Source organism: Nomia melanderi, chromosome 6, assembly GCF_051020985.1.
Source record: "Nomia melanderi isolate GNS246 chromosome 6, iyNomMela1, whole genome shotgun sequence".
In the NCBI taxonomy this organism is placed as follows: Eukaryota; Metazoa; Arthropoda; class Insecta; order Hymenoptera; family Halictidae; genus Nomia; species Nomia melanderi.
The window spans coordinates 1,794,659-1,819,990 of record NC_135004.1 but is presented as its reverse complement, the minus strand read 5'-3'; the positions used below and the strand labels follow the sequence as shown (position 1 = coordinate 1,819,990).

Sequence of the window (25,332 nt, the reverse complement as noted above, 5' to 3'; positions counted from 1 at the left end):
GGCTACCGTGTGTACCCACGTAGTGCCGACTGACGTCTAATTATATTGACTACCCGCTAATATTGGCATTTTTCGGGAAGACAGGCTTGAACGCGCTACTGGCCTACATAACGATCGCGCGACGGACGCGGTGCACGCGAGCCGTTGCTCCTTGCCCGCCGGTACCAGTTTCATAGAAACAATCGTGATTCGCGCCTGTGCGAGCCGCGAACGGTGGTGTATACCTTTGCCACTGCAGATGCGGTAACCACAGAGAGTATTGATGAAACAGCGGAAGGTGCTTTTACGTGCTACTAAAAGAACGACCGGCGACGCTATCTATTTAGGATGGTGCACGCGAAACTTTGTTTATCTGGTGTTGTTCGCGACCTGCTTGGCTAAGTCGCGACGGTGGACTCTCGTTAACAGTGAGAACGATTCAATAACGCGACGACCGATACCGATACGTTCACCGGAATTTTCGTTGAACTGGAGATATGTTCTAAACTACGTTGCACTTTCGTGTAGGGAAACTTCGGGTGAGATGGCTCGATCTCGTTCATAGTGTCAAATATCTATGTTTTCAATTATTCTTATTGGTATACTGAATATTCCACAGAGGCCTATGTAATTAGTGGTCTTATGTATATTTATTTTTATAGATATGTTTCCGTTTTGTTAGATTTTAATGATATTTATTATTTATGATGTATTGTGTAAGATGAGCGAATGGATTTCTTGCTAATCTGTTCTCTCGTCAGATTCATTCGATGATAAGAATGTTCATCGATTTATGCAACTGTTCCTGCTGGTTTCTAAAATATTCGTTATATTATTGAAATAATCGTCGGATATTGCTGAAAGTTTCGTATCTATGGTTTTAGAGGTTGTCTCTACCTCGTTGATGGAAATGTTAGCATCTAGAAAAAGTATGCATGAAGTATTTTTAGTGGAAGTGTATTGATATGAAACTTTATGAAAACTGTGTAATCTTAATGATTCATGTGGAGTAATTGTATGTTAAATTAATAACGATATTTTCATCCGATGTATTTTCTAATTAGAAGTAACTGCCGATCGCATGGTTACACCTTGGCTTCCTGTTTAAAGCTAAACGACTGTAACTGTTGACGATTATGCGGAGCTGTTTGTTAATAGCTAACTGCCGACCGAGTAATTCGTAATAATCTTATTCGTTGATCAGCGACAAAATTACTGTCTCTATTGATTGCCCTGAGCGTATATAATAACAGCGAATTGTTTCAGCTGCGAGTAACGAGCGAACTAACTTCGTGCAAACGAGGATTTGTAATATGTAAAGTTCTCATATAATTGTACGGTACACATATTGGAAGCGTCAACATATCTATATAGATACCACACTGATTACCAAGAACTACATAACATCTCCCATGTTTGGTATAAATAATAAATACTTATCTTTTCAAGTGGTGAAAATACCCTCCTAAAATCAATCTCTGAAACATAAACTCGCATAGTAAGAGATCAAAAAAATATTTCAACAAATACTGAATGATTTCTTAATTTCCAGCCGTTAAAAATCATTCAGTTTTTGTTAAAATATTGTTCTTGCCTATGTCTAACCGTTACAGAGTTAAAAATTTAAGGATCGACCAATTTGGAGGGTGGTTCCATCCCTCATATTTGATACATGTACATTATTTTTAGCTGTTCTACGAACCTACACAGTTTCACGTGTTGATAGAATGTAATAGACAAGATTTGCTAGGAAATATCTAGTGCATTGAAAAAACAGAACACCAAAAATTACATAAAAAACACTTGCAAAGTTTTTCAATTGCCATATCTTTAAAATATCAGTTGGAAGAAAAAAATGTAAATTCGCTAATATAGCTTCTGCGACAAGAATACGATAAAGGGTAAGACACAACGCGATAAATATCGATCAACGGTAATTGCGTGGACGTGCACCCTCTGTTTTCAAGGTGCCACACAAACGGATTCGAGGAAACACAGTATCGTAACCATTTCATCGAAACTGTATCTTTTACCTTATACCACGTGTACACCTACTGTATAATATAAAATATCGTAATGTACAATGACTACAATTGGAGTTGTAAGAGACACTACTTATTTTTGCAGACATCAATGCAACAACGTTAATTTCAATGTACCTTTTAATAAGAAGAATTACTAACGTTAATCGTAATTGACTGATTCTACTACTTAGGTTTTGCTAGTCTACTTTTAGACGACAAGACCTTCAGAGAAAAAATACACTGTCGGAAAATTACGATGGTAAAGCCCCTGAAACGCGGCAACAGTTACCACATCCTTGTCAAGCTGGCGACAGTGACAGTGGCGCGGATAACCTGACGTTCGACGTGACATCATCAACTGTGCATATATTTATTTTAATTATATCTCTGTACATATTTAAGGGTTATATAATTAAACCTATCGATCGTCGAAACGAATAATTATTAATATCTCGCGGACAAAATATAAATAGTGTATTAAAAACTTTCCGATCTAACCGTCCGCCAGAGTATAAAATAAGGAATCTAGATAAAAAGTTGATTTTCTCAATCAGGGTTATCGCAAGGTCAGACAGATCCAAATACAACCCGGTTCCCTTGATTATGTTACACTTCTCATTTTATTGAAGATTCTTCTTTCATGCTTTTCAAAATGTATGCTTGGAGAAATTCAACTTGATCACCCGGTGTATGATTATACGATTGTTAGAACATATACGACGAATAAGAAAAAATGTTTCATAGTAATCTTATACTTGCATAGTAAATATGAAAAAAAAAACTTCAGATATTAGATCAAGATTCTTAGCATCTTGTCTGTTCATTGGACTGTGACTCGACGCATTATCAAGTTTCTCATTCCCGCGAAATGCATGAGACGAAATTTGGTTAAGCAATATCCCAAAACTGCAAAAGTGGCTACGAAATTGATTTCAGCGAGAGAAATTTCAGCAAATTTCGAAAATCGCCAGTTCGTTACTAATAAATCGTGAAGAACAATGATTAATCAAATATTGTTAGATATAATCGAAAAATAGTGAAAATTTGACTACCGTTTTAATTTAATGCAATTCCCTTTGATGATCTCAGTTTTCAAAACTGCCTCACGCGAGCAGCTACGCGTTCTCCAACGTGAAGTATGAAGTATGAACGCGAAAAGAAGGAAACCCCATGCTCGAAGAAATTAGGTTTATCACGAGACGAGTTAAAAACTGTCCACGGTTCATTAAATAGGTCAAGCGAAAGATACATTAATGTTTTTTTACAGCAGATGAATGATAAAAAGGAATTTACATTGCATTCGCATATGTACTTTGCGCGTTACGTTAAGAAAGTTTTGATATCAATGGACAACTCTACATATGTCAGTTCAAAATAAATGAGCAGCTATTAATATATGATATGAATTTATAAATATACAGTGACATGCAAAAAATTTTAACGGAACTCACCTTTATTTATGCCGTACGAACGACATTTTTAGATGACGTATCGAACACAGGGGGAGAAATAAGAATGGCCTCTCTAGAATATTAACTGAGTTATAGATCGCGAACAACGAGATCAGAAAGACGTATCTGGTTTGCGATAAAAAAACTGACCGGATCATGTGGTGCATGTTCGGTAACGGCGAGGACGCCGTTGCACCGACGGCGGTTCGCACCTCACAGATACATCGCGACGTCTGACGTTCCCGCGCCCATTGGCGTCGAGACGACGTCGTCATGACGACCCGTCACAACATCCTTTGTGCACACGCGCATTCCGCTTGCGTAAAGGGTGTCATTTACGCGCCAACATAGGGTAGAAGTTGAGTATATCATACCGCACATAACTGCACCTTGTATTTCCTATTTGAAGTTAATTTGTATTTAAGGAGGTTAAAGACACCCATGACGAGGCGTTTAATCTGTTGTCAAAAATAAAATAAGTTGTTGCAACCTTTGGAATGGAAGGTATAATTTAAACAACCGGTCTCGTAAGTTTGACCTTTATTTGAAATCGTAGATTTATCAGTGAAAGTAATTATGAATGTATCTGTATGGTTGACGAAAAAAATTACTGATTTCTACATATCTTATCGTGTAACGTATAAATAAATCAGAACAAAATTGCCGATCATTTCGATAAAAATGGGTCCAATACATATATATCTACTATTTATTTTATGAATAGCAATTTGTAATTGTATTATTATAGATAATCTCTTTTTGATAACATATACTTTTTAATAAATATAATTTTTCCCAAACTAGGCCGAGAAACTATGAGAAACTATATATATAGATATATAGATATAGTATAGATACATATATATATATATGTGTGTGTGTGTTACATAAATGACTGGCACTTACAATATTCCATCTTCAATAACCTCAAAACACAATTTTAGTCTCTTTCTCTTTATATTTTTCACCTAATAATTCTAGCTTTTATAATAAATTTATAAATTCATATTCAATGTCGTAAAAAAGTTCTAAAATGTCTCAAAAATCACATAAGATTTTTCTATAAACAGTTTGTTACCTTGCAGTACAGAAAGTATTTTAATACCAAAAATGCAAGATTGGATGATATTAACATCCAATTATAATAGGTTTAGTTATTAAATATTATAATCTCATTTGTTACAATGACCATAATTAATTCAACATCTATTACATAAAAACTTAAAATGTGAATGCTGTAAATATGTACAAATTAATCAATTGAAACTGAGTTGATTAATATTAGGAATTTCTTTACAAACTCAATAATTTTTTGTTATAGGATAAAATAATTATGTATGATAAACTGTTAATGCTATCAATTATTATTAGTCGCCTGTATTTTTCGTCAAATGCAATTTGTAATCAGAAACATAAACAAAATTTTATAAAACATACATTTTATGGAAGAGTTTATGGGTGTACTCAACATTAAATTTCTTAAAAATGTATTTATTAGAAATGAATAATAATAATGTAGTACAAATGAAGTGTTTTGGTTTTTGTAATTTACACAGTTTGTTTCATATTGAACTTATACATGCTTTATAAAAATAGTTTTTAATATATCATTATTGTATGTATGTAAAATATATCTTATTTGTATCAGCTTACATTAGTTATAAAAATCATTCAAAAATAATTTTTCTTATAAACCAAGTAACATGTTACTCTAAACTATGAATAATACAATATTGTACTAACAGCTTGGTATATAGTAATGGAAAGACCAACTCCGAAGAAGATTGCTCTGAATGGTTGCTTTGGATAAATAGCATATACAAATGTATGACCAATTCTGACAAGTACAAAAGCTTTGATTAAATTCCCAGCCAACCATGTACTAGGTCCTGTAGTTAACCATAGACATGTACATATGAACCAAAGAGGAATATTTTCCAAGTCATTTAAATGCGCTCTGCGTACACGTTCAATATCAGGATCATTCGTAACTTTTCCACCTCCTGCTAGGTTACAGTCATCTTGATTTAGAAATATCTGTAAGAAAATGCATTGAAATCACAATATTCATTTTATTTATATGCTAGAATAATGAAAACTACTTCTTATTACAATGTAACTTACCCTCTTTTTAAATCTCTGATTCACAGTTAAAAGTGTTACTCCTATAGTTTTTAAAACCAGTATACCACCCCAAAAACCAAAAAGTTTGAAAAGTTCTAAGTCAAGTGCAAGCATGTTTGTAGTCGGCATATTTCAACTAAATAAATGAAGACTTTAATAAAATACTTGTTAGGTTGATACGAACAGAACGATGTGCAAGATATGAAAGTTGCGGGAACTATGTAATGTTACTGCAAAGGCTCTTTATATATGTACATGGAATGGAGTAGATGCAGGAGATAAAAAGAGATTTCATCATGAAAAGTGGGAAAAATTGAATGTCATTCTGATTGGCAGTATACCCCACTCCAATTCTGACAATTTAAGTTAGGTCTGTATATTCTGATGTATATTGCGATTAATAATAAGGAATTATTCAATTCGATATTAGAAATATTTATATCATTAGCGTATAAATGTTTTCGTGAAACGCGATATTTTCGATATTATTATTCAAATATTATTATGAATTTTGTTATGAATGGCGATAATATTCGTGCCGCTAAATAATTAAATCAAACAGATTAATGCAATTACTAAAATTCCCAATGTAACGCTTTTGTCTGATACCATCCAGTAAAATCGCGTAACACGCCGTAGTTTCCATTTATTGGTTACTGCCATTGATACGATTCTAAAACGTCGAATCAGCGGTCATCTTTAACAGGAAATGATCGAGTGCAATACATAGCACGATTACTTATATCGCCACGTGATTGGGGGCTTGTTTTCCAATCAGAAAACAGGAAGTATAAAAATGTATTAAACTTAAATACTAAATTGATGGAAATGTTAAATAATTAACTGTATCGTAAGAAAGATAAAGTAATTCCTATAAATCGAGTGTAACAATTGGATCGTTCCTGGTTAGTTTACACGGCAAAAATCACCAGAGTTAAAGGGGAAAATGGAGGACCATAGTATGCGCATGCGTCGAGTGCAACGCTGACGCAGAAGGTACGTCAGCTGTTTTGTTAGAGTTGCGTGCATCGGGAATGGTGTATTGTTGACTGCAGGGATATACTTCGCAGTTTGTAGCTTCGACCGTATTTCTTTGTTTGTTTGGTGTGCAGAATCGTATATTGTATCCATCGTAGAGAGCATCCGACCGCGCGTGGAAGGATCACGACGCATCGAGGCACGGCCAAGGAAATCACGGTGGAGGCCTCGAATTATCTGGTGGAGAAAACCGTTGGAAATTGATTCTCTCGGGGAAGAGTAGTGTTCGCAAAGGCGTCCGTCCGACTGTGGTGTACCGTGCTACCACTTCAGGAGGTTTGGGACGTTCTACGTTTCTGGAACAGGCTGCAACCGTAATTCCAGAAGCAAAATAATGGCACAACCGACTAGCTCAGCGCTTAGGGCGCTCGCCCTCGAGTACAAAAGCCTTCAAGAGGAACCCGTCGAGGGTTTCCGCGTGAAACTCGTTAACGAGGACAACATGTTTGAGTGGGAAGTAGCTATCTTCGGCCCCCCGGATACGCTCTACCAAGGTGGATACTTCAAGGTAAGTTATCATAATTATTCTTAGATTTCGTTCGTTGCCGGGATGCTCTTCATGGAATCGACGCTTTGTCTCTTTCAATATTTTTTTTCACCTGTATCTCAGTACGTAAATATATCGCGATCTTTTCTATTTTTTTGGTTATGTTTCCGATTTCTCTTTCGATGACGCGAAACTTAAACTACGACGCGATGTATTGTGTAGGCTCGAAGGTTGATCGACTTTACTTCACTAAATATCTAAGCTCGGACTGCTTTTTAACGTAATATTAATGATGCTTCTAAATGCAGACTGTATGAAGAATTATTTTATACGGATTTAAAAATATTTTCATTAATAAGATCTTGATCTGTCAAATATACAACTTCCGGAAAAGAATCTATTCGTGACTGTGTTTTCATCTAAGAATTATACAACGGGACAAAGAATATTTAGGTACTACAACCATTCTATCAACTGTTGTTTCTACGAGAAACACTCCTAACATTTGTTTTTTAATAATATATTTATCAAACTAAAAAGTTTTCTTTAGTGTCAACCATAAGTACATAAACAGCGATAAATAATTTTAATAAACATTCTGTAAGCAAGAAGTAATACATTTATAATATTTGTAATTGTAGAACAAAAGATAGCCCCCTCTCTCTACTTGTTCAGTTAGTGTACATAGGGTTAATATATTTTTTTTAACATAATACTTCATTAAACATTGTACCAAATTATTCTAACGAAAACTTAGGTCCCCATCTCCGAATGATCTCACTAAAATAATCTTGAACTTAGTTGTCGCACTAAAAATATTATCCTCCGTCGTCAGTAAAGAACAGTAATGTATATTTTGACGAAGACGTCCGATCTTGTAACATTTCCGTGGAAAAGTTGTACATCAATGACACTCGGTTACCTTGGCCAGAGAAAATAGCAACACGGAGTGTCGATTATCCTAATTTCTTGGATCATGAGCGTCGTAGAATTCGCCGAAGCGTATTCGCGTGCCACTTTATCGCGATCCCACGAATTTTTTCCGCGGCAGAGAACCGTCTAACTAAGCGATTCCTAAAGAGCGTTGTGCAATGCTGGAAACGAAGGATTACTCAATGCGGACGGATCGGCTGACCTGCATTCTAGGGTAATTTTAAGTCTTCGATGTAGCACCGTGTTCCTTCTCGGATTGTTTTGCAGGAATTGTTAACCTCAAAATCGCGCGATCCTTATAACCGCACGTTTCGACAAATTTTTGGGGTTATGTTTGAGGAATGTCGTCACTGCAGGGGTTGTCAACTCGGAGATCTATATCTTTCTTTTTAAATCTCCATAAACGAACCGTCCATTCATTAAAGTTATTATCCCCGCAAATAAATCATTTTTTTGGGAAATTCTGGAGTTCGAAAAATTGGAAATTTTTTGAAAAATTAAATTACAAGGTAGACGCACTTAGATTACATAAATGCACTAAATTACGAAATCGTAAGAGAGACCGGTTACTCTTTCTTTTTTTTAAATTTACGTCACTTCTGTGACTAAGTGATTAACAATACTACCGATTAGTTAAGTTACATCAAGTAGCTCGAACTTCGTTCTAGATATTACTGTTTCTTATCACGTTATGACAACAAAATAAAAAATCTTTGAATCAAAGGTAACTCAACCAAAATCGAATTAGTTGTTTCGATAATAATTTTCACGTTTGGGTATCACATTAAACTCAATATATTTCGTAAAGGAGTCGTCGAGTTGCTAAATACAATATCATGCATTTTAACTTTAACTAACGGTACATTTAACGTTAGTCCCTTTACTTAAACAATACTATAAATGATAACCGTAGATCAAAACCGAGCCCGAAGGCAACAAGGAAATGCAAGAAAAGGGAAAGAAAGGAAACAGTAACTACTAGATAACGTTGCAATTCTTCTTCGTTGAAAAACAACGTGGTTAACACTAGAACTACCGTACCAGTCAAAATGACTGGTTTCGATTTTTTTTTTAGCAATTATTGATATCTTCGAAGCATTGAATCTTCGAAATGATTTTGAAAATGAATAGTTTCATTTGGGTACTATAATGAATGCCTGAAGAAACTGAAAATAATCTATTGTTACAGTTTTTATAGGAATCGCATATTAGTCGTATTAATATTTCTAGTGCTAATCGTTTCCTATTCGCCTCTCCTTTATGATAAAGATGAACTCGATAACGTCACGCGTTTCGTCTGGTCCGTGAGCGGCAAACGAATCGTCGCCATCGCAGCTCCGCACTGCGCTGCGCGTTACACGGTTTTTGCGCGCGTGTCTCGGGGCCCGCTTTCTAAACCGCTCACTCTCTGCTTTGTTATGAATTTACGAACGCTTATTCACGTAACGCGACGTGTTGTGTACCCGGGCCCGGTCCCCGTCTACCCGCCGCTGTGCAACCCCTTCTCCGTGGCCAGCTAGCAGCAACAGCAGCAGCAACAACCACCGTTATTTGCGAATCGTATCGCATCGTATCGTATCGTTTCCCCGGGTGCCACGTGACCCATGCCGTCTACGTGGGTGTTTCGAATCCTGTTCGACCGGGTTCTACGCCTCCCTCTTTGTCCACTGTCTCTCGCCCACCCCGCGATTTCTCCGGGTCCGGCTGAATCGTAAACAGTGTCGTTGCACGTATCACCGGCTCTCTTACAAAGACTTATCGCGATTACCATGGTTACAACGTGAATTAGTGGCCATTGTCGCGTGACTAGCAGCCATTACGCCCGTGGTCCTGGGATCTTAATGGTCCCGGCGTGAAAAAGGCAGAGCTTTCGTCTTATTTTAGCTACCACTTTATATACGACAGAACTTTCGACTTGGAACTTGACGTTTGAGTCAAGAGGAAGGTTTTTATTGCCCTGGAGAGATTACTGATAAAAGCTTGAATTCTTTTCGATGTGTAATCTACTTTTTGAAAAAATTCATGCGAGTCTTCCGTTCTTTGATACTTCCTATAGTAGAGTCTTCTTATTTGGGTATGGAGAAAAGGTAAATGAGACATTGCGATGAAGGTAATTCCGATGAACAGAGCACGGATGCTGGTTTCACTGCGTTCGTGAGTTAACCAACGAGAAAACTTTGGTCCCACGGTTTTATGCCCGGTGGATGTAATCGATGGGATTCGCTTCTCCTCAAAGGATGTCCCGTTACCAGCTGTTATCGCGATCGGACATTATCTCGCGATACAGCCCCGTTAATAATAGCACCGTCTGCGAGCGCCGGCCACTGCTGCTCGGTTGGGATCAAGTTCACCGTTGCACGAGTCGGATATATCGATCAATTTACTGTCGGTGTTTAATTTTATCGGAATTGAGCAACGATCGGGAAACAAACGGCACGCTTCCTTGTCTCTTCTTGGCGCACATCGCCTAATAGTCATTCTCGACGAAATTCGCTGAGCCGAAATCCTCACCACATGTAAAGGAAAATTCTTTTTTCTTCGGAACGTTCACCTGCCATTGTTCAAATAGAATTTATTTTGGCGTTGCGCTTTCGAGTTTTACGAACGATTGAAACATTTAAAATATATCCCTTAAAATGCTATACCAGCCGAGCTGTTTCGAATTCAACCGTAAGAATCGGTCTTAACGCTAAAACCACCGAGCAGTCAAATTGACTTTCTGAAATTTTCGTGAAGAAATTCGAAGAGTGCATCTATCGAGATTTCTATTGACTTACCATTCAGTTCGTACGTTTCGTAATCAATTTCGATAGAAATTTCTCCGAGAATCATCTGTTATCTTTTCAATAATCGCGAGAAGAAGAAATTGGAAATGACTCATTCTGGCCTGACCGATAGTTCTAATGTTAAAGATCCACAGTTTCGATAAATAGAAAGGAAAAGAATGAACCTGTTTACTTGTATTGCCTCTTAAGTGATTAAGCTTTCGTTTTTGAAAATAAAAGTGTACGTCTCGAAATCATCTACCGATTAAGGCTCGATTTTTCGATGCTACTTATACGATGTCTGTCGGTGAACAGTTGTAATCTTCTCCCGATCGTAATGCAACATAATAATTCTAACCGCGGCGTTTATTCAACCTGGCTGGGTCTTGGATCGAGTGACTATAATCTTCTGGGATTGCGTAACTATGATCGGCGTTGTCCGCGCCATTCAACCGTAACACTCTTAACACCTTAACTGCCGACATCACGTACGCGTGACTTGGATCAACTGAGGATTACACGCCGGTGTTAGGATAATATTTTTCGTTGCAAGAAGGATTACATTATAAAGATTAATCCTGTATTTACGAGTATCGACTGTAAGCTTCGTTATTTTTCTATCGTTCTCGCATGTACATCAGATACAAGCGCATAAACTTTCGCCATATCATAACTGGTGATGCGACCGCAACCAACATTGCTTGCAGTATCGATCCACAACTGTACCTTCCGCGAACAGTTTAACGTGTGCGTGTCAAAAGGTTTTATCAGATTGTTTTCACTCGGTTTTAATTATGTTTTCGCGGACGTTTGTAATCCATAATCCGGTTGATTAATAAGTTCTCGCTTTGATGGGGTCGCTGTTTGGTCGATATTTCATTCAGAGAGAAGAATTTGAATTTTATATATTGATATTCGGTCTGAGAAAATTTAATTCGATATTGCGAGATTCGAGGATCGTTTTCATCGATTTATTTTCTCTTATGTTGCACATTGCATAAACTTTAAAGTCCAATGCACTTGCAGACACTCCAAAGGACGTACTTTATATATAAAGTGTTTAGAATGTACGTTTTCTTTTTCTAGTAGTATATAATGTATAAATAGATAAAGCTCTACATTGTTTTTTTTTAATTTGTATCACTCGCGAGGTTCGAGTACAGCTCATTGATATCGAGTGTCTCACGAGTACTCGAAATGCACACCGTCCGTGTTTACGATTGCTAATCGAACGGTATGAAAGGAATCTGAGATACCAAGTCGTTCATTTGAGAGTACACATTGAACTTATTGTTTCATCTGCTGACAACATTGTGAAGGACAAATAGAGTACGCGTTAAAGGAAATTCTTCGTACTGTCTCGAGAAATTGGGTAGAAAAATGGCTGTGTTTCAATGGAACTCTATTTTTACGTAGTGTTTTTCTCTCTATGCGTGATAAATAGCACAAAAAGACAAGTGAAATGTTAAAATAGATAATGTTAACCGTTTGCAGTCGAAAGTTTTTCATTAGAAATGTTCAACATTTCGCAAAGGGATATAAACGACATTCTTTAGAACTAACTAATGAGAAAATGTACATAAATTAAGAAACGAAGCTATTTTATTAGAATATTTCACATATCAATCTATTATACTAAGCATAATATTCAAAGGGTTAAAATGTTACGTTAAAATGGATAAATATTCAAATGTTACATTAAAATAGATAACGTTACAAAGGATAGAGTCCATATCAAAGGAAACGCTTTAAAATTGTCTCGAAAACTACGTAGAAAAATGACGTTGTTTCAGTAGAATTCTATCTTTACGTAGTGTTTTCTATCTTGTATATAATAAGCAACGCAAAAAGACACTTGAAATAATCTGGTAGAATTGTAACACATTTACTGCCAAATACGTTTTGACAAACTGCACAAGCATTTTATATAAATTATACTCTATTTAAAAAAAAAGAAAAATAGAATATTCAATTATAATATCGAATTATACAAAAATACGATCCATTCTTTATTAATGATTCCATTGTTGAAAATAAAACTAGAACCAGCGTCAAGTCAGGTTTTCATTTCACGGCGATTCTAATCTTTTGCATCTGTTATAAATAGATAAAGTCCGCAGTCCGGTTAATCATTAATGCCCACACTCACGTAAGAAATGAGAATATACATATGCGAGCAGGATCAATAATACAGATTACACAGATCTTTTTATTTCTATTATACACCCATACTGCTTGAATATTTCCGTTCCACGCCGTATACTAATAATGACGCTAACTGCGTTTTTATTGGGCACGTCAAGACTATTGACTCGTTAAGTGTCACGTCTGTTATGTACGAACGATAGAATTCATTATCCACGTTTAACAATTCATTTTTATGTTGTATGTGGACTTAACTAAATTTCATTATTGATTTGAATTAATACACTTGCACTTTCATATTAATTACAACGTTTCATCCTTAATCCGAATTAACGGTAGATTAACGTAATACCGTATAGTGATGCATAGGATTTAAACTCGAGAAATCCAGTGCTGTATCGAGATAAATGGAAGACGAAGTTTTTTGTCCTTTTAGAAAGATTCTCTGATATTCTACGATTCACACCTAACATAAGCGAAACACGAATGAACATTCAATCTCTTAAGGTATTTCTATTAAGATTCCCAACATCACTTACGATATCTCATATCGTTTCGTAAATTACTTACCTGATTATATTAAGTAATTTAATAACTTCATTGAATTACCTCTTGAGAAACATAGGAATATATTAACTCTTTCATGACGAATGTCGTCATTTCGATGACGTTAGACTTTAATATTTAAAATACAAAGCAGCTAAGTAATAATTGAATTATTTAGATAACAGAAGATTGGATCGTAGTTCTCTTTTTCTCTGCTACATAAAAGTTCAATGCAAAATGTCGCTTCCTTTGTTGAAACTTTTGATTAATTCGAAAAATCATCGTCTGTAAAGGGTTCAAAGATGGTAAGAAAAACTGCCACTGTCAACCCTTAATTGGCGAACAAGCGTAACGATCAAAAGATATTTTGATGCGTGCTATCACGAATCCGCATGATCATACGCAATCAAGGCGTCTGGATTGAGAGTATCGATTCGGTATAGCAACAGTTTCGCGGAGAAGGCGGTCCCGCTGCGGCCATCCCCGCTCCGCCAGGCGAAAGGATTAAAATGGTCCTGGAACCGGACCGGGGTGGGGGATAGAAATTTACACGAAACATAACGCGCGCCGGAGATCCATTTATTGGCGATCCCCTTTCGATTACTCTCTCTTTCTCCCCCCATCGCTCCTTTTCCAGAGAAATCCTCGCTACTTGCTCTGCTGCTGAATGCCTACGCTAACGCGTCTGCTCACCATCACTGAGCTTCGATGACTATAGTAACGTCATTTTTTAATTAGAAGCTACAAATATTCCAAGACCTAACCTTCTAATTCGTAATATATGCTTTTAATTAAAAGTTTCAGAGATTACAAGATCTCAGCTTCCAATTCATAACACAATTTTTTTTAATGAAGTTTCCAAAATTCCAGGACCTGTCACTGAATCTTATCGATCTAGATCACGGAAAAAAGAAACTTCTCTAACAATACCTTGACGAACATTCATCGTATAGTGTATTCTATTGTCCCTAGTAAAACAGATGTTCGTTCATTTAGATCTTGCAAATGAGAGGTTCAAAAATAGACAATTTATGATACGCATTCTTGTGATTGTATCAATCAAAATAGACGTAAAATTTAACCAAATAATATTTATAAAACTCAACACACTTCGAATTGACGCGTTCTGTACACCTAGTGTTAATCGGAGTCCTATCGTACCGCGGGAAAAGAAGAATGCACAACATCTTGCTCTCTTTATATCTCAAGCGGAGTTGTATTGGGTGAAAGTCGTTCAGGTGATTCGGAGAGACGCCGGCCAAAGATAGAACCGAGACAATGGCTCGATGACATTTTATGTAACTCGACAAACATATTACGAACCGCCCCTCCTGCGCAGCTCGATCGTAAATCCCGGGAAAGTAGCGGCGTTTTATGATAAGTCGTATATGGAACACGAGGCAACAGGACCACGATAAACTTTGCCGGTTTCATTTGCGACCGAGTGAATTATCGTTTCCGTTACATTGAAAAGAAATCATCGATAATCGACGTGCTCGCGCAATTGCTGCCGACTCAATTAGAAGCCTGGTGCTTTTGTTAACAGTCCGCCGCCGATGTTCACGCATTCGCAGCGCGCAGAAGACTTCAGAAGCTTGTCGAGCGCGAGATTCACGACGTGACCGGCAAAGAAAACGAAGTTGCGATTGATTCTTTCTGTTTCCTAAGCCTTTTAGCTCCTTCCCCTAACCCAGCGATGTCGAAACTGGTAGACGTGTGCTACTGCGAAAAGTTATTCTGTCAATTACATTTTTCTTTCATTTTATGTATTAATACATTTCTTACCATTTAAAAATGTGTCTATTATTATGTGAAATAAAGGGGGCGTCAAGATTAGATACTTTTTTAAGGAGCAGTAGCATAAAGTTTGGAAACCACCGCCTTAACCCATTCAAGACGAATTGCACACCGATTGTGCAATGGAATACCTAGTCGAAAAGTGCGTGTGGTGATCATAAATTTCTGTTATCAGTTAGCAGTGAAAGGCTGTTTTACTTTACTAGGCACTAGTGAAAATTAAAGAAATCAAAGTGTAGAAATGAACCGCTAACGGTCTATTAACTTTTTGTGAATGAAACTGTCTTAAACTTCTAACATTCCTTTCCATAAAAGACGTAATTATGCATCGAAGTCTTAAATACTAAAAGAAACAAACCACATGAAAGTCCCTCGTTAATTGAATAATTAAATTGTTCATTTGTAGTTGTCGATTGTAGATGTAGAAGCTCGAAATCGCCAGTAACGGTGAAAGTGTCGACTCCGAGTCTTAAATTCTGTCTTAAAGTAAAGAAGTTTTAACCCATTTCCAGGGTATTTTTTAAAAACTTCTTCCACGGATGTGTTCTTTGAAACTGGCTTGTTATAAATTATTCGCCAGAAGAAAAAGGTCGCTCGTATACTTATTTTAAAACACCTTTGCACCTGGTCTGAAGGTTGAACGTTGGTAACGATGAAGTGGCATCTTTTTTCGAAGACTTCGAAGCAGTGAATAACTTTAACATTTGTTAGTCTGATTCCTCTTCCTGTTTACTGTGGAATTTACTTCAAAAATATCTCATTGTGCGCACAATAAAATCTAACAAAAAAGTATATACTCATCGAACGCAGGGCAAATGCACCTATAATATATTACAACGAAAAATTAAAGTATAGTAAAGAAGAAATACATGTGTATCTGAAAGAATAACTAATTCATCGTTAAAAAAAGTTAGTATCATTTCGAGTTTTAAGATAACGCGTATACTAGTTAAACGCAGTTAACTGGTTATTAGGCGAAGGGTCAAATGAACTCCGACGCGAGCAGGGTGAACCTTGGTCCATCTTCCCCGCGATTTAGGTCACAGCGCGATCCTTGCGAATCAGGCACAGTCGCCGACGAGCTAGTACCACGCTACCCAGATCACGTCCGGACATCTCAGGGACGCCGCTGGAAGAGACCAATCGGGTCGCTGAAATAGGTCGCGGGAATTTGTGGGTCACCGCGCCGCCGAAGACACGAATACCGTCGAGTGAACGACCCCGTTTCGATTGTATCGTAAGCAGCGAAACTGGAGGACCATTTCTGCATATCCCGTGCCAACGTTTCATCTCTCACAGTTCTATTTCTGATTAGATTCAACGTCGAATTTTAACCCCTTGTACTATGATTCCTCCCACAATTGCACTGAACATAACTATTTCATTGTTCATAGTTCGTTAGAGAAAGAACAAAATTCCACGATCATTTTATGTTTACATTTGCTCTAAAGCACTGTAATTAATAACAAAGGAATAATAATTAATTTTAACTCGAAAGAATTAAGCGACATTTATATTTGTTAAATTGTAGAATACTTGAGATCTTCGCCACGAGTCCGACACGGTATTGTAGGGCAAGGGGTTAACGCAAGTGCAGTGCGTTTTACCAAGTCACTTCGTATGCATTGACCTATATTTTAGCAACCGGGTACTGGTTTTCGTATTTTCTATTAAACGGTTTGTTGCGTTCTCTCGAAAATTTGGCGACATTGCTTTGGATCTTCATTTTTTTAGTGGAAAATGAAGAGATTTGTGTAAAAATACTGTGATACTGAAGTTTGAACAAAGATAAACATTTTGATTGCTAATACAAGCATTAATAATTTCGTAGTTGTATTCTTTGTGAGTGGAGCCTGAGAATTTCTCGAGTTTTATGAATATATATTAATAAACTCATGTACCAGAGTGTGGTGGAAGTAATTGACGATGTATCGAGTTACAAAATGGAGTGTCGCGAACACGTTCGAGAGCAGATTTTTGTTCGTCTCGAGCGGCGTGCTCACGAATCGACAAAAACGACGCTCATTTTACCGTCCGTCATCGTATCGTCAAGGTAACAGTTCCCCGGTCACACGCGTCGAGACCTTTGCATTATTGAACAGAATCGAATGTGCACACGTTCGAATGTGTACGACGCCACGAAACGGAAGTGCTGAAGTCTATTTTTGAATTTTCCGCCGGAAACTAAGGTGAACTTTAGAAAAGTTGCGGCGGTCAGTGTGCGCATGCGCTCCGTCCAGAGTTGAACCGTTCAGATCATTAATGTGTACATTCGGCCGATTCACTTATTAGATCAGATTGGAGTTGTTAATGAATAATACTGGACGTGGCCTTTATTTGATGTTATAATTATATTGTAATTGCTATGCTAATTATTTACCACCTTACTTTTACGATTATTATTGTGCTGTTGAAATAACACTTTTCTCTTCTCTTTAATCGTATAGGGATAAATCATGAAATTTCTTATGCTTTTCGAAAGATTGATAATTGACTGTAATAAAAGAAAGTTATAGAAATTAAAGATGAATTTATAAGGGAAGCTAATATTTTCATTGTTACACGCCATTTCTTTTCTTGTTTTACCCCCGACAGTCGATCGACATCGATTTTCCCGTGAACGTGACACGAACAGCGTTTCCCATTGATACAGGAAACGTTGGAAACGCCGTCCCGTAATTACACGTATGAATCGATCTCGTCCGCGGTTCCGCGAATACCTCTCCCCGATGTCATGCGAGATTACCGACCAACTGATAAGTGTTATCGATTTTGTTGTGTCCCATTCGAAACGTTGCGCCGCGCTCCCCGCGATGAGGACAAGAAAGCACGCCGATTTCGTACTTAAAGATCCCGATGGGTATCTCTGTTTTCTGTTGTTCACTGTTTCTTAATGTCCCTCGCTCACGTGTCCTATCTACAATCGGATAAGAAGCATGGAACAACATTAGACACGTTGCGAACAAAATTTGATTCAAACAAAGGAAAGGAATAACCAATGAATAAGAACACGTAAGTAGAATAAGTCAAGCCTATTATATTGCAATTTTTTTTTATGGCAAATTTACTTTGAAGGATTGAAACCACCCCTTGGAAAAAATGCAAATTTTTCTTTCCCGTGGATTGTCTTGAGAACGGTAAGTTATAGAGAAAAAGAGTTTCAACAAAAAATACATTGTTCTTTCACATCTATAAAGTTTGAAAATAAAATTTTTCCGAAAGCTAAAATTTTTCAAAATACCCGCACCACCAACCCGTTTTAAAAAATTTTAATTTTTTATTAGGCTTGACTTATTCTACTTACACACAACGTTTCATAATATTTTGGAATTTCTGGATTCGATAACTTCCCTTGTCAGAAGTATCCAACAAATAATTTAATTTTATCAAATAGCAAAAAATTTCTCCATACTTTCCTTCTTTTCTAAAATACAAAAAGGTTCTCGACGCTTTTAAACATTTTCTGCCCAAGAATTAATGATTGTATTCGAATATAAATATTTTTCTTAGCTTATCATGTCTATCCTTCTTCTTCGGCGGCCATCTTGAGCTCGATCGGGATCGCAACCGTGGAAATGGGCGATGTTTCGCGGCCGACTATCCAACGTGTTCCATTTTCTTCGCGTCGAGAAGCTGTCGCGGATATAAAAGCTGGAAAACCGGGGCGGAACTGCCTCGAACGCGAGCGCGGTTGTTCCCCGAGCTGCCAATTAAATATAAACACGATGCTCGTCAGATGGCGAAGGGCGGACGAAGCGCGTGTCGCACCCGCGTTTCAAATACGAAATTTGTTCGTCCCTCTAATTAATTCGGTGTCGATCAGGACCGGGGATAATTCTCGGACAGAAACGTAAACAGTGCTTTCGATAGGAAGTACACTAATCCCGGGACGCGCTGCTCGAATAGATATGATGGACGTTTTATGAAATTAATATAAGACGATATCATCAGCGAAATTGCACTCTATAATATTGATTTAATGCATTGATCGATTTGCGACGAGTAACGTGTATTTGGGACTCTCTTAAACCCTCGCAAAAGATTTTTGAAGTATTAAAAGTAGAAAAATATGAAAGCATTAAAGGAAGAAGGGGGAACTGTAGTTTGTTATTTAAATAAGTGAATTATTTATTTACAACTTTTGACTGTAGATGTGAAAGCCTGTCGTTAACGTTATGATATTCGTTTTCAAAAGATAGAAGATTGAAGGGTCAAATGTAGATATTGTATATACAGGGTGTCCTATATAATTCAGGAAAAAATTAGGAAAATTAGCATGCTGGAGAAAATAAAGTTCATACAGACATCTGTTCTGTCGATATGATATACTTGTTCTTGAAAAGAATACAATACCAAAATTTGCTTACTTTCTTTAGAGTCACTCTGTACATCATTTTCAACCAGCCACGTAACGTCTCGACATTTACGAATCTGCTAGACAGCCTTGCTAAGGAATCCACTTATCGTCCCCAGGACGAAACGCTCCTTTACCTTCTTCCATTTCCCTTTCACATCATCATTACAGTCGTCGGAGGAATTCTAACCTCTAAATCCGTGTTTCTAGACACCTCGGCGAAGCCGAAATTTTCTGAGTTGAGTCTAAATGCGATCCGTCTGAAAGAAATTTCAAAAATCTGGCGTCTGGCCAAGTTCATCGCTTCCATCGTGCTCTGAACGCACTTTCCCTGGACCGGGACAGAATATATAGCGTCGCGTTGCTGTTTTAAGGATCAGCTGATTCTCCCAGAATATTTCGTCGAGCTTGTAAAAATATGCTGTTTTATTACGGAGGCGACTCGCATTCCGCTGAAAATATGTCTGTAACTGGAAACCTAAAAATATTAGTGACCCTGGCGAATACTTGCGCGTTCCCTGACGAATGTCTATAAATTTCTCAACTGCTTTAACCCCTTCCCCTGTAATATTGCCTCAGACTTGCGATATATATATATATTCAATTGAGCTTGATAAATCTAAATGCTGTTTATTTATTTTTTACGTGAATGATATATTCTTTGTCTGTTATCAGTCGTTAATCTTTAGAGTAAATGTAAACACAAAATAAGCATCAAATTCTGGTCTTTTTCAGTTGTGAAAGAAATCATAGGACAAACGGTTAAAAACAGTATTTACTATGACTTTATAGCGAAAGAGGTTTTTTAGGGAAGTATCTTGAAAAAATGTAATGATTCCTCCATTTCCTAGGATGTTTCAAAAACCTACACTGGGTTACAACGGAATTTTCCGGCTGTTACAATTGTCTGATGTTCCACGCCTCTTGCACAGCAAAACACACATACCAAGTTTACGTTCTAATTCGCTAAATATTACCAGTTTGCATTTGATTGTGCAAGAGGCACCCGGTTGCGATCAATATAGCGTCCCGTCGACGAACCATCGACGAAAGTCTGCCAGCAAGCGTCGGGACGACCCTTCCGCGCTCCCTGCAAAATGGATTCATCCTACACCGAAGTATATATAAATGAATGTATAAAAAGTAGATTAACTTCGAAAAAACGTCTCTCGGTATCCAAGAAAGCTGATTACAATTTTAAAAGATCGAATAAATCACCTCAAACAAGCTATATAAAACTTATTGCTTTATTCACGTACACAATTTCGACAATTTTTACATCGAACACGAAGTTACCCCTTAAAGAGACCATTAACAATCTCCTTCCAAAAAGTTCAAAAAGTCGCCCATTCTTACAACTGTTCAATTTAAAAATGAAAAGAAAGCTTTCGATTTTAAAAAATCCCAATCACACCCTCGTTCTCCCTATTATTCCTGTCAACAGCATCTGAATACAAACAACATATCCCTCCCCTTCCGAAATTCTTCACAGCCGATTCATCTGCAGGAAAGAATTCGATTCGTTGTCATTATTATTAGAAACGATTTTCCCGGACAACCGTGGGCAACCGCTCTCGATAAAGCCCGCGCGAAACCGGCGTTCTCGATTATCGACCGGATCCCCCAGGGGAACCGTGACCGCGCGCGCTTCTTTTCCAACGCACAAGCCGCATCAATTTTCTTTCTTCTTTTTTCCAGGCACACATGAAGTTCCCGCCGGATTATCCGTACAGTCCGCCAAGCATTCGGTTTATGACGAAAGTTTGGCACCCGAACGTGTACGAGGTGAGTAAATACGGGGAATTATCGATCCTCCCTTCATCCCCTTTTCATGTTTCACCCTCCGCCTCGCCCCCGTTCATCTCCCGTCCCTTTGCCTCTCTTTGTCCTTCGCCCTTCATTTTGTAGCTTTCGTGTCACCGGGAATCGCAAAACCTGCAACCCGCCAGCTTCTCTCTCTCTTTCTCTCCTCTCTCCTCATTCCTCTCCCCTTTTCACTGCTCCGTGCGTTTTCGCCGTGAAACCGAACGTCTGAGTATATACACGTCTCTCGTGGGACATGAAGCTTTAAAGGATTGGCATTTCTTCCAGGTAAACAGTAGCTCGTTTCTCTGTTTTTCAAATATTTTTGTGTTTACGCTGTTGTCACTGTGCATCGTATTCTACTGTTGTTATTATAAGTAGGATCTAACGTTTTGCGCAGTGCCGAAGAGAGTTTCGCTGATCCTCTCGCAGTTAACCCTGTGCCATGCAGTATCTCGAGAAAGATCTCAAACTAAAGTTAACAATAACTAGTGTCAGAGCTTTCGAGTTTGAATTGAATATTGCATTTCTGGTGTCGGTTATTAAGTTTTACGGTGAACGTGGATGTAGAGCATGAAATTCTCTCCTTTCAGTAAACTATAACAGAGTAGTTTTATGCTGTTATGGAAGAAATCGTAGGGTAATGAGTTAAGCGATCGTAGTTTCGGTAATTGTGGCTTGTTAATTTGACGAACGCGATGAAATCCTTGAGTAGGTTATAAAATCAGCGGTTGTTGGTTACTTAATTCTATTAATGGTATGAAACATCGATATTTTGGTCCGGTTGTTGCGGAGATCGCACGCAGCTTCGTGAGAACGCGAGGATTCTCGTGCGGGACCGTTTATCTCGCGTGAGCGAAATTCGAATTAAGCGAAAAGCGAAGAGGAGAACTCGCATCGAGGGATGCTCTTGTTATTTATTGCTTCCCGCGCTTGTAAATATATTAGAATAGCGATCCGATAGGGGGTAAGGTTCAGTGAATTTTTAATAAAGGGCGCGAGGGGACGTAGGATGGATTTAAACACGTTAGAGATGTTCCTTGAATAATTCAATTCACCCTCGGCTCTGGGATTTTTTAATACGCGAAACAGTTGTTAACAACATTCCTTTAATCGTTTCTTAAATAACTAAAGAAGTCTATTTCTGGCTGACGAGAGAAATGAATATCTCGTTTATATTTATCTTGTAAACAAAGAGTAATGTGATTTTCATTATCGTGTTAAAGTTCTTAATAAGTATCTTTTTGTATTTGGATAGAGTTTTGGTTTAGTATTGATTAAAGAATGATCGAATCTGTCTAGAAGAGATTGAAATAATTCTCTTCCAGTCGATGGAAATGTTCGCTGATAGTTTGTTGAATATACTCGAGAGGTCGAACGAAATTAATTCGCTGCGGAAGCCGTATTTAAAGTATCCAATGTGTGCAGATGAATTTGTTTCCTTTGTGGTTCAGTAATGTGCAGTACTGTCGAAAGTTTCGAGTTAAAGACGCTTTGAACGCAACTGAGTCAACGTAGAATTATACGTACAAATAAAAATCTACACTAATAATTTATCTAACGCCTAAAATAAATTGAATATCCTCGTGATAAACAGTTTTTAATGGAATAGTGTCAAAAACACTGAATCAACCAGTTTTTACATAGATTCGAAATCTCCTTTTTCCGGTAGCATATGAAACGAAACCGTATCAATGGCATCTAAGAAAGTTGAAAAAACAACTCCGTAAACTTGACTTCTCAGTTTTCATTATGTTAACACATTATATATTATATTGTATTTGAATTACAAAAATAATTATCACAGCTTTAATACACATACGTTGAAATATTTTCATATCATTAGAATACCCCGTTTCATAGGAAAGTTTTAGCAAAAATGCGATGCGAATGTATTAAGAGAATTCAATCATACAAGTAATTTGATGAATGCTGATCGAGCGGTCGACGTGTTAGAGAGATCGTAGATCATTCGCAGATTACATTTTGCCGAGAGTATCTCGTTTTCGATGCTTATCGACCTCTCGAGCGAGAGCGCTCTTCGCGTGACCCTTCGGCGTTGGTACGAAAGAGTCAATGACCGTCGAAAGCTCGTTGGACATCCATGTCCAGCCGCTTGTTGTTGGGAGGGATGAGACTAGACTAACACGCTACGGTTAACGGGAATAACGCGCGTAAATTTCATGCGTCGAGTAGCGCCGCATTAATTACACGTCCCGAACCCGGGCCGAGTGAAAAGGATTATTACGAAGACTCGCGGTTGACCGACGTCCGGTACCGAGAAGCATTAGCTGCCTTCATAACCAGCTCATGAGCTGACAACATCGATCAAGATGTCGAAATTTGTAGCTTAAATTTTTAAACTTTAAATTGGAAACTGAACTTTATTTTTACTTTTTACACTTAAAGAGACTTTCTTGGTTAGGTCTTGGTTAGGTATCAATAGTTACGTAGTTTCTCGCATATTGTTATTTTAATAATAATAGTTCCCACAATATTAATATTATTAATATTTTTCAATCTATTCGAGAGACAATGAACAGATCATTTCCCTATAAGAAGCGTCAAAGAAAAACTAGGCAAGTTTGCTTTTCGATTCAAACTCCAAACAGTGTGGAAAATTATTCAATAACTGTAACCTTACTTGTCGGAAAGAGTTAAAACAGTTCACAGGGAGTACCGTTGGAATGAATCGAATTTTGTTACATGTATTAAATATAGGAAGGGCAGTAAAGCAATCGTTACAAAAAATTTATACTTTCTCATTTCAGTTTTATTAACCAGTTAACTATGTTCGACAAGTACACACGTCATCTTGAAACTCAAAATGACACTAATTCTTTCAACAATCAGTTATTCATTTTTTCAGACAAACATGTAATCCTTCACTGAGAATATACACTTCACTTGATTTTATTGCGCATATAATCAAAGATTTTCGAAACTAAATTCCACAGTTAAGATGTTAACAAGAATACCATCTACAGGCGTCCAACGCTCGTGAATATAGATGCAAATAACGGCAATGGCTGTCCTATATTCTTAGTATCATAAATAAATAAATACAATACTTTATTCTGAAAGTATGAAATCTTGATCGAACTCCCCAAGAATCCTCTAATTAACAAAAAAGAAACAATTTCTTTTGTTGTCCACCACCGATATCGAAGTGAGCGGTAACGTGTGAACAAGTTAAGAAAACTTTCGATTGTATGGGAGTTCTGCTAAATGTTTATTTGCCAGTCAACATGTTAATGTCCGCGAAGCGTGGCAACGAGGGAGACGGTTTCCCTGGAAAGCAATCGACGGAAGACGCGGCGCGGTGTCTTCGGTAATTGCCTCGTAGGAAAAGAAACTGTCGTCGCCGCGAGTTCACCCAACTTTTCCTCCCGATGAAAGTTCCGTTCCGTTATATCGTGCGAACATGCTCGGCTGTTCCGTGCGGTACACGCTATTTTCCGCGCGATGAATACTTTTTCATACGTGTCGTGTCTTTTCGACCTCCGCTCGGAGGCCAACGTACTTTCCCGTCGCCTCGTCTCGCGACTCGTGTCTTTCCTTTCCGCCTGCCGCGCTCTCCGTCTTCCCCTCCGCCGCGGAGAGCAGGAAGATTAATCCGCCGCGGGAGCGTAACGTTAAACAAGAATACGAGTAATTCGTTTAATGAGCATGCGACGGCATGCCTCACCTCCGCGGAACCCTTCGATTTTCTGTCACCTCGGTGAACCCTGTGACCCAGCCCCCAACGTGCGATTATCAGTCAATCGAAGCGTCACCGTTCTCTCGGCGATTCGTTTAACCGCATCGGGTCGGACGGGTCACTCGTCGGGGTCCACCGGCGTTTCACCCGTCGCGCGTTACCTCGATGCAACCTTATCCCCTCTGC

General features: G+C 37.9%; 2 protein-coding genes across 4 annotated transcripts in view; one reads left to right on the top strand and one right to left on the bottom strand.

The window, feature by feature from the left end:
- Window positions 1-4,924: 4,924 nt before the first annotated feature.
- LOC116426688 (microsomal glutathione S-transferase 1) lies at window positions 4,925-5,872 on the bottom strand. The gene is made up of 2 exons (XM_031975997.2): window positions 5,579-5,872; window positions 4,925-5,491 (listed from the first exon to the last, which is right to left on the bottom strand). The coding sequence occupies exons 1-2, from the start codon at window positions 5,705-5,707 to the stop codon at window positions 5,171-5,173; spliced, it is 450 nt and encodes a 149-aa protein (XP_031831857.1). The 5' UTR covers window positions 5,708-5,872; the 3' UTR covers window positions 4,925-5,170.
- A 664-nt stretch (window positions 5,873-6,536) lies between these two features.
- Window positions 6,537-25,332, top strand: part of LOC116426679 (ubiquitin-conjugating enzyme E2 R2) — a 33,763-nt gene continuing 14,967 nt past the window's right edge. Inside the window, exons 1-3 of one of the 3 annotated variants that reach the window (XM_031975983.2) lie at window positions 6,537-6,647; window positions 6,715-7,124; window positions 21,342-21,428. In XM_031975983.2, the coding sequence (XP_031831843.1) occupies window positions 6,951-7,124; window positions 21,342-21,428 (261 nt within the window). In that variant the 5' untranslated portion in view covers window positions 6,537-6,647; window positions 6,715-6,950. Of the gene's footprint in view, window positions 7,125-21,341; window positions 21,429-25,332 lie in introns of all 3 variants that reach the window. The other 2 variants (XM_031975974.2, XM_076368364.1) reach the window with 2 other exon arrangements.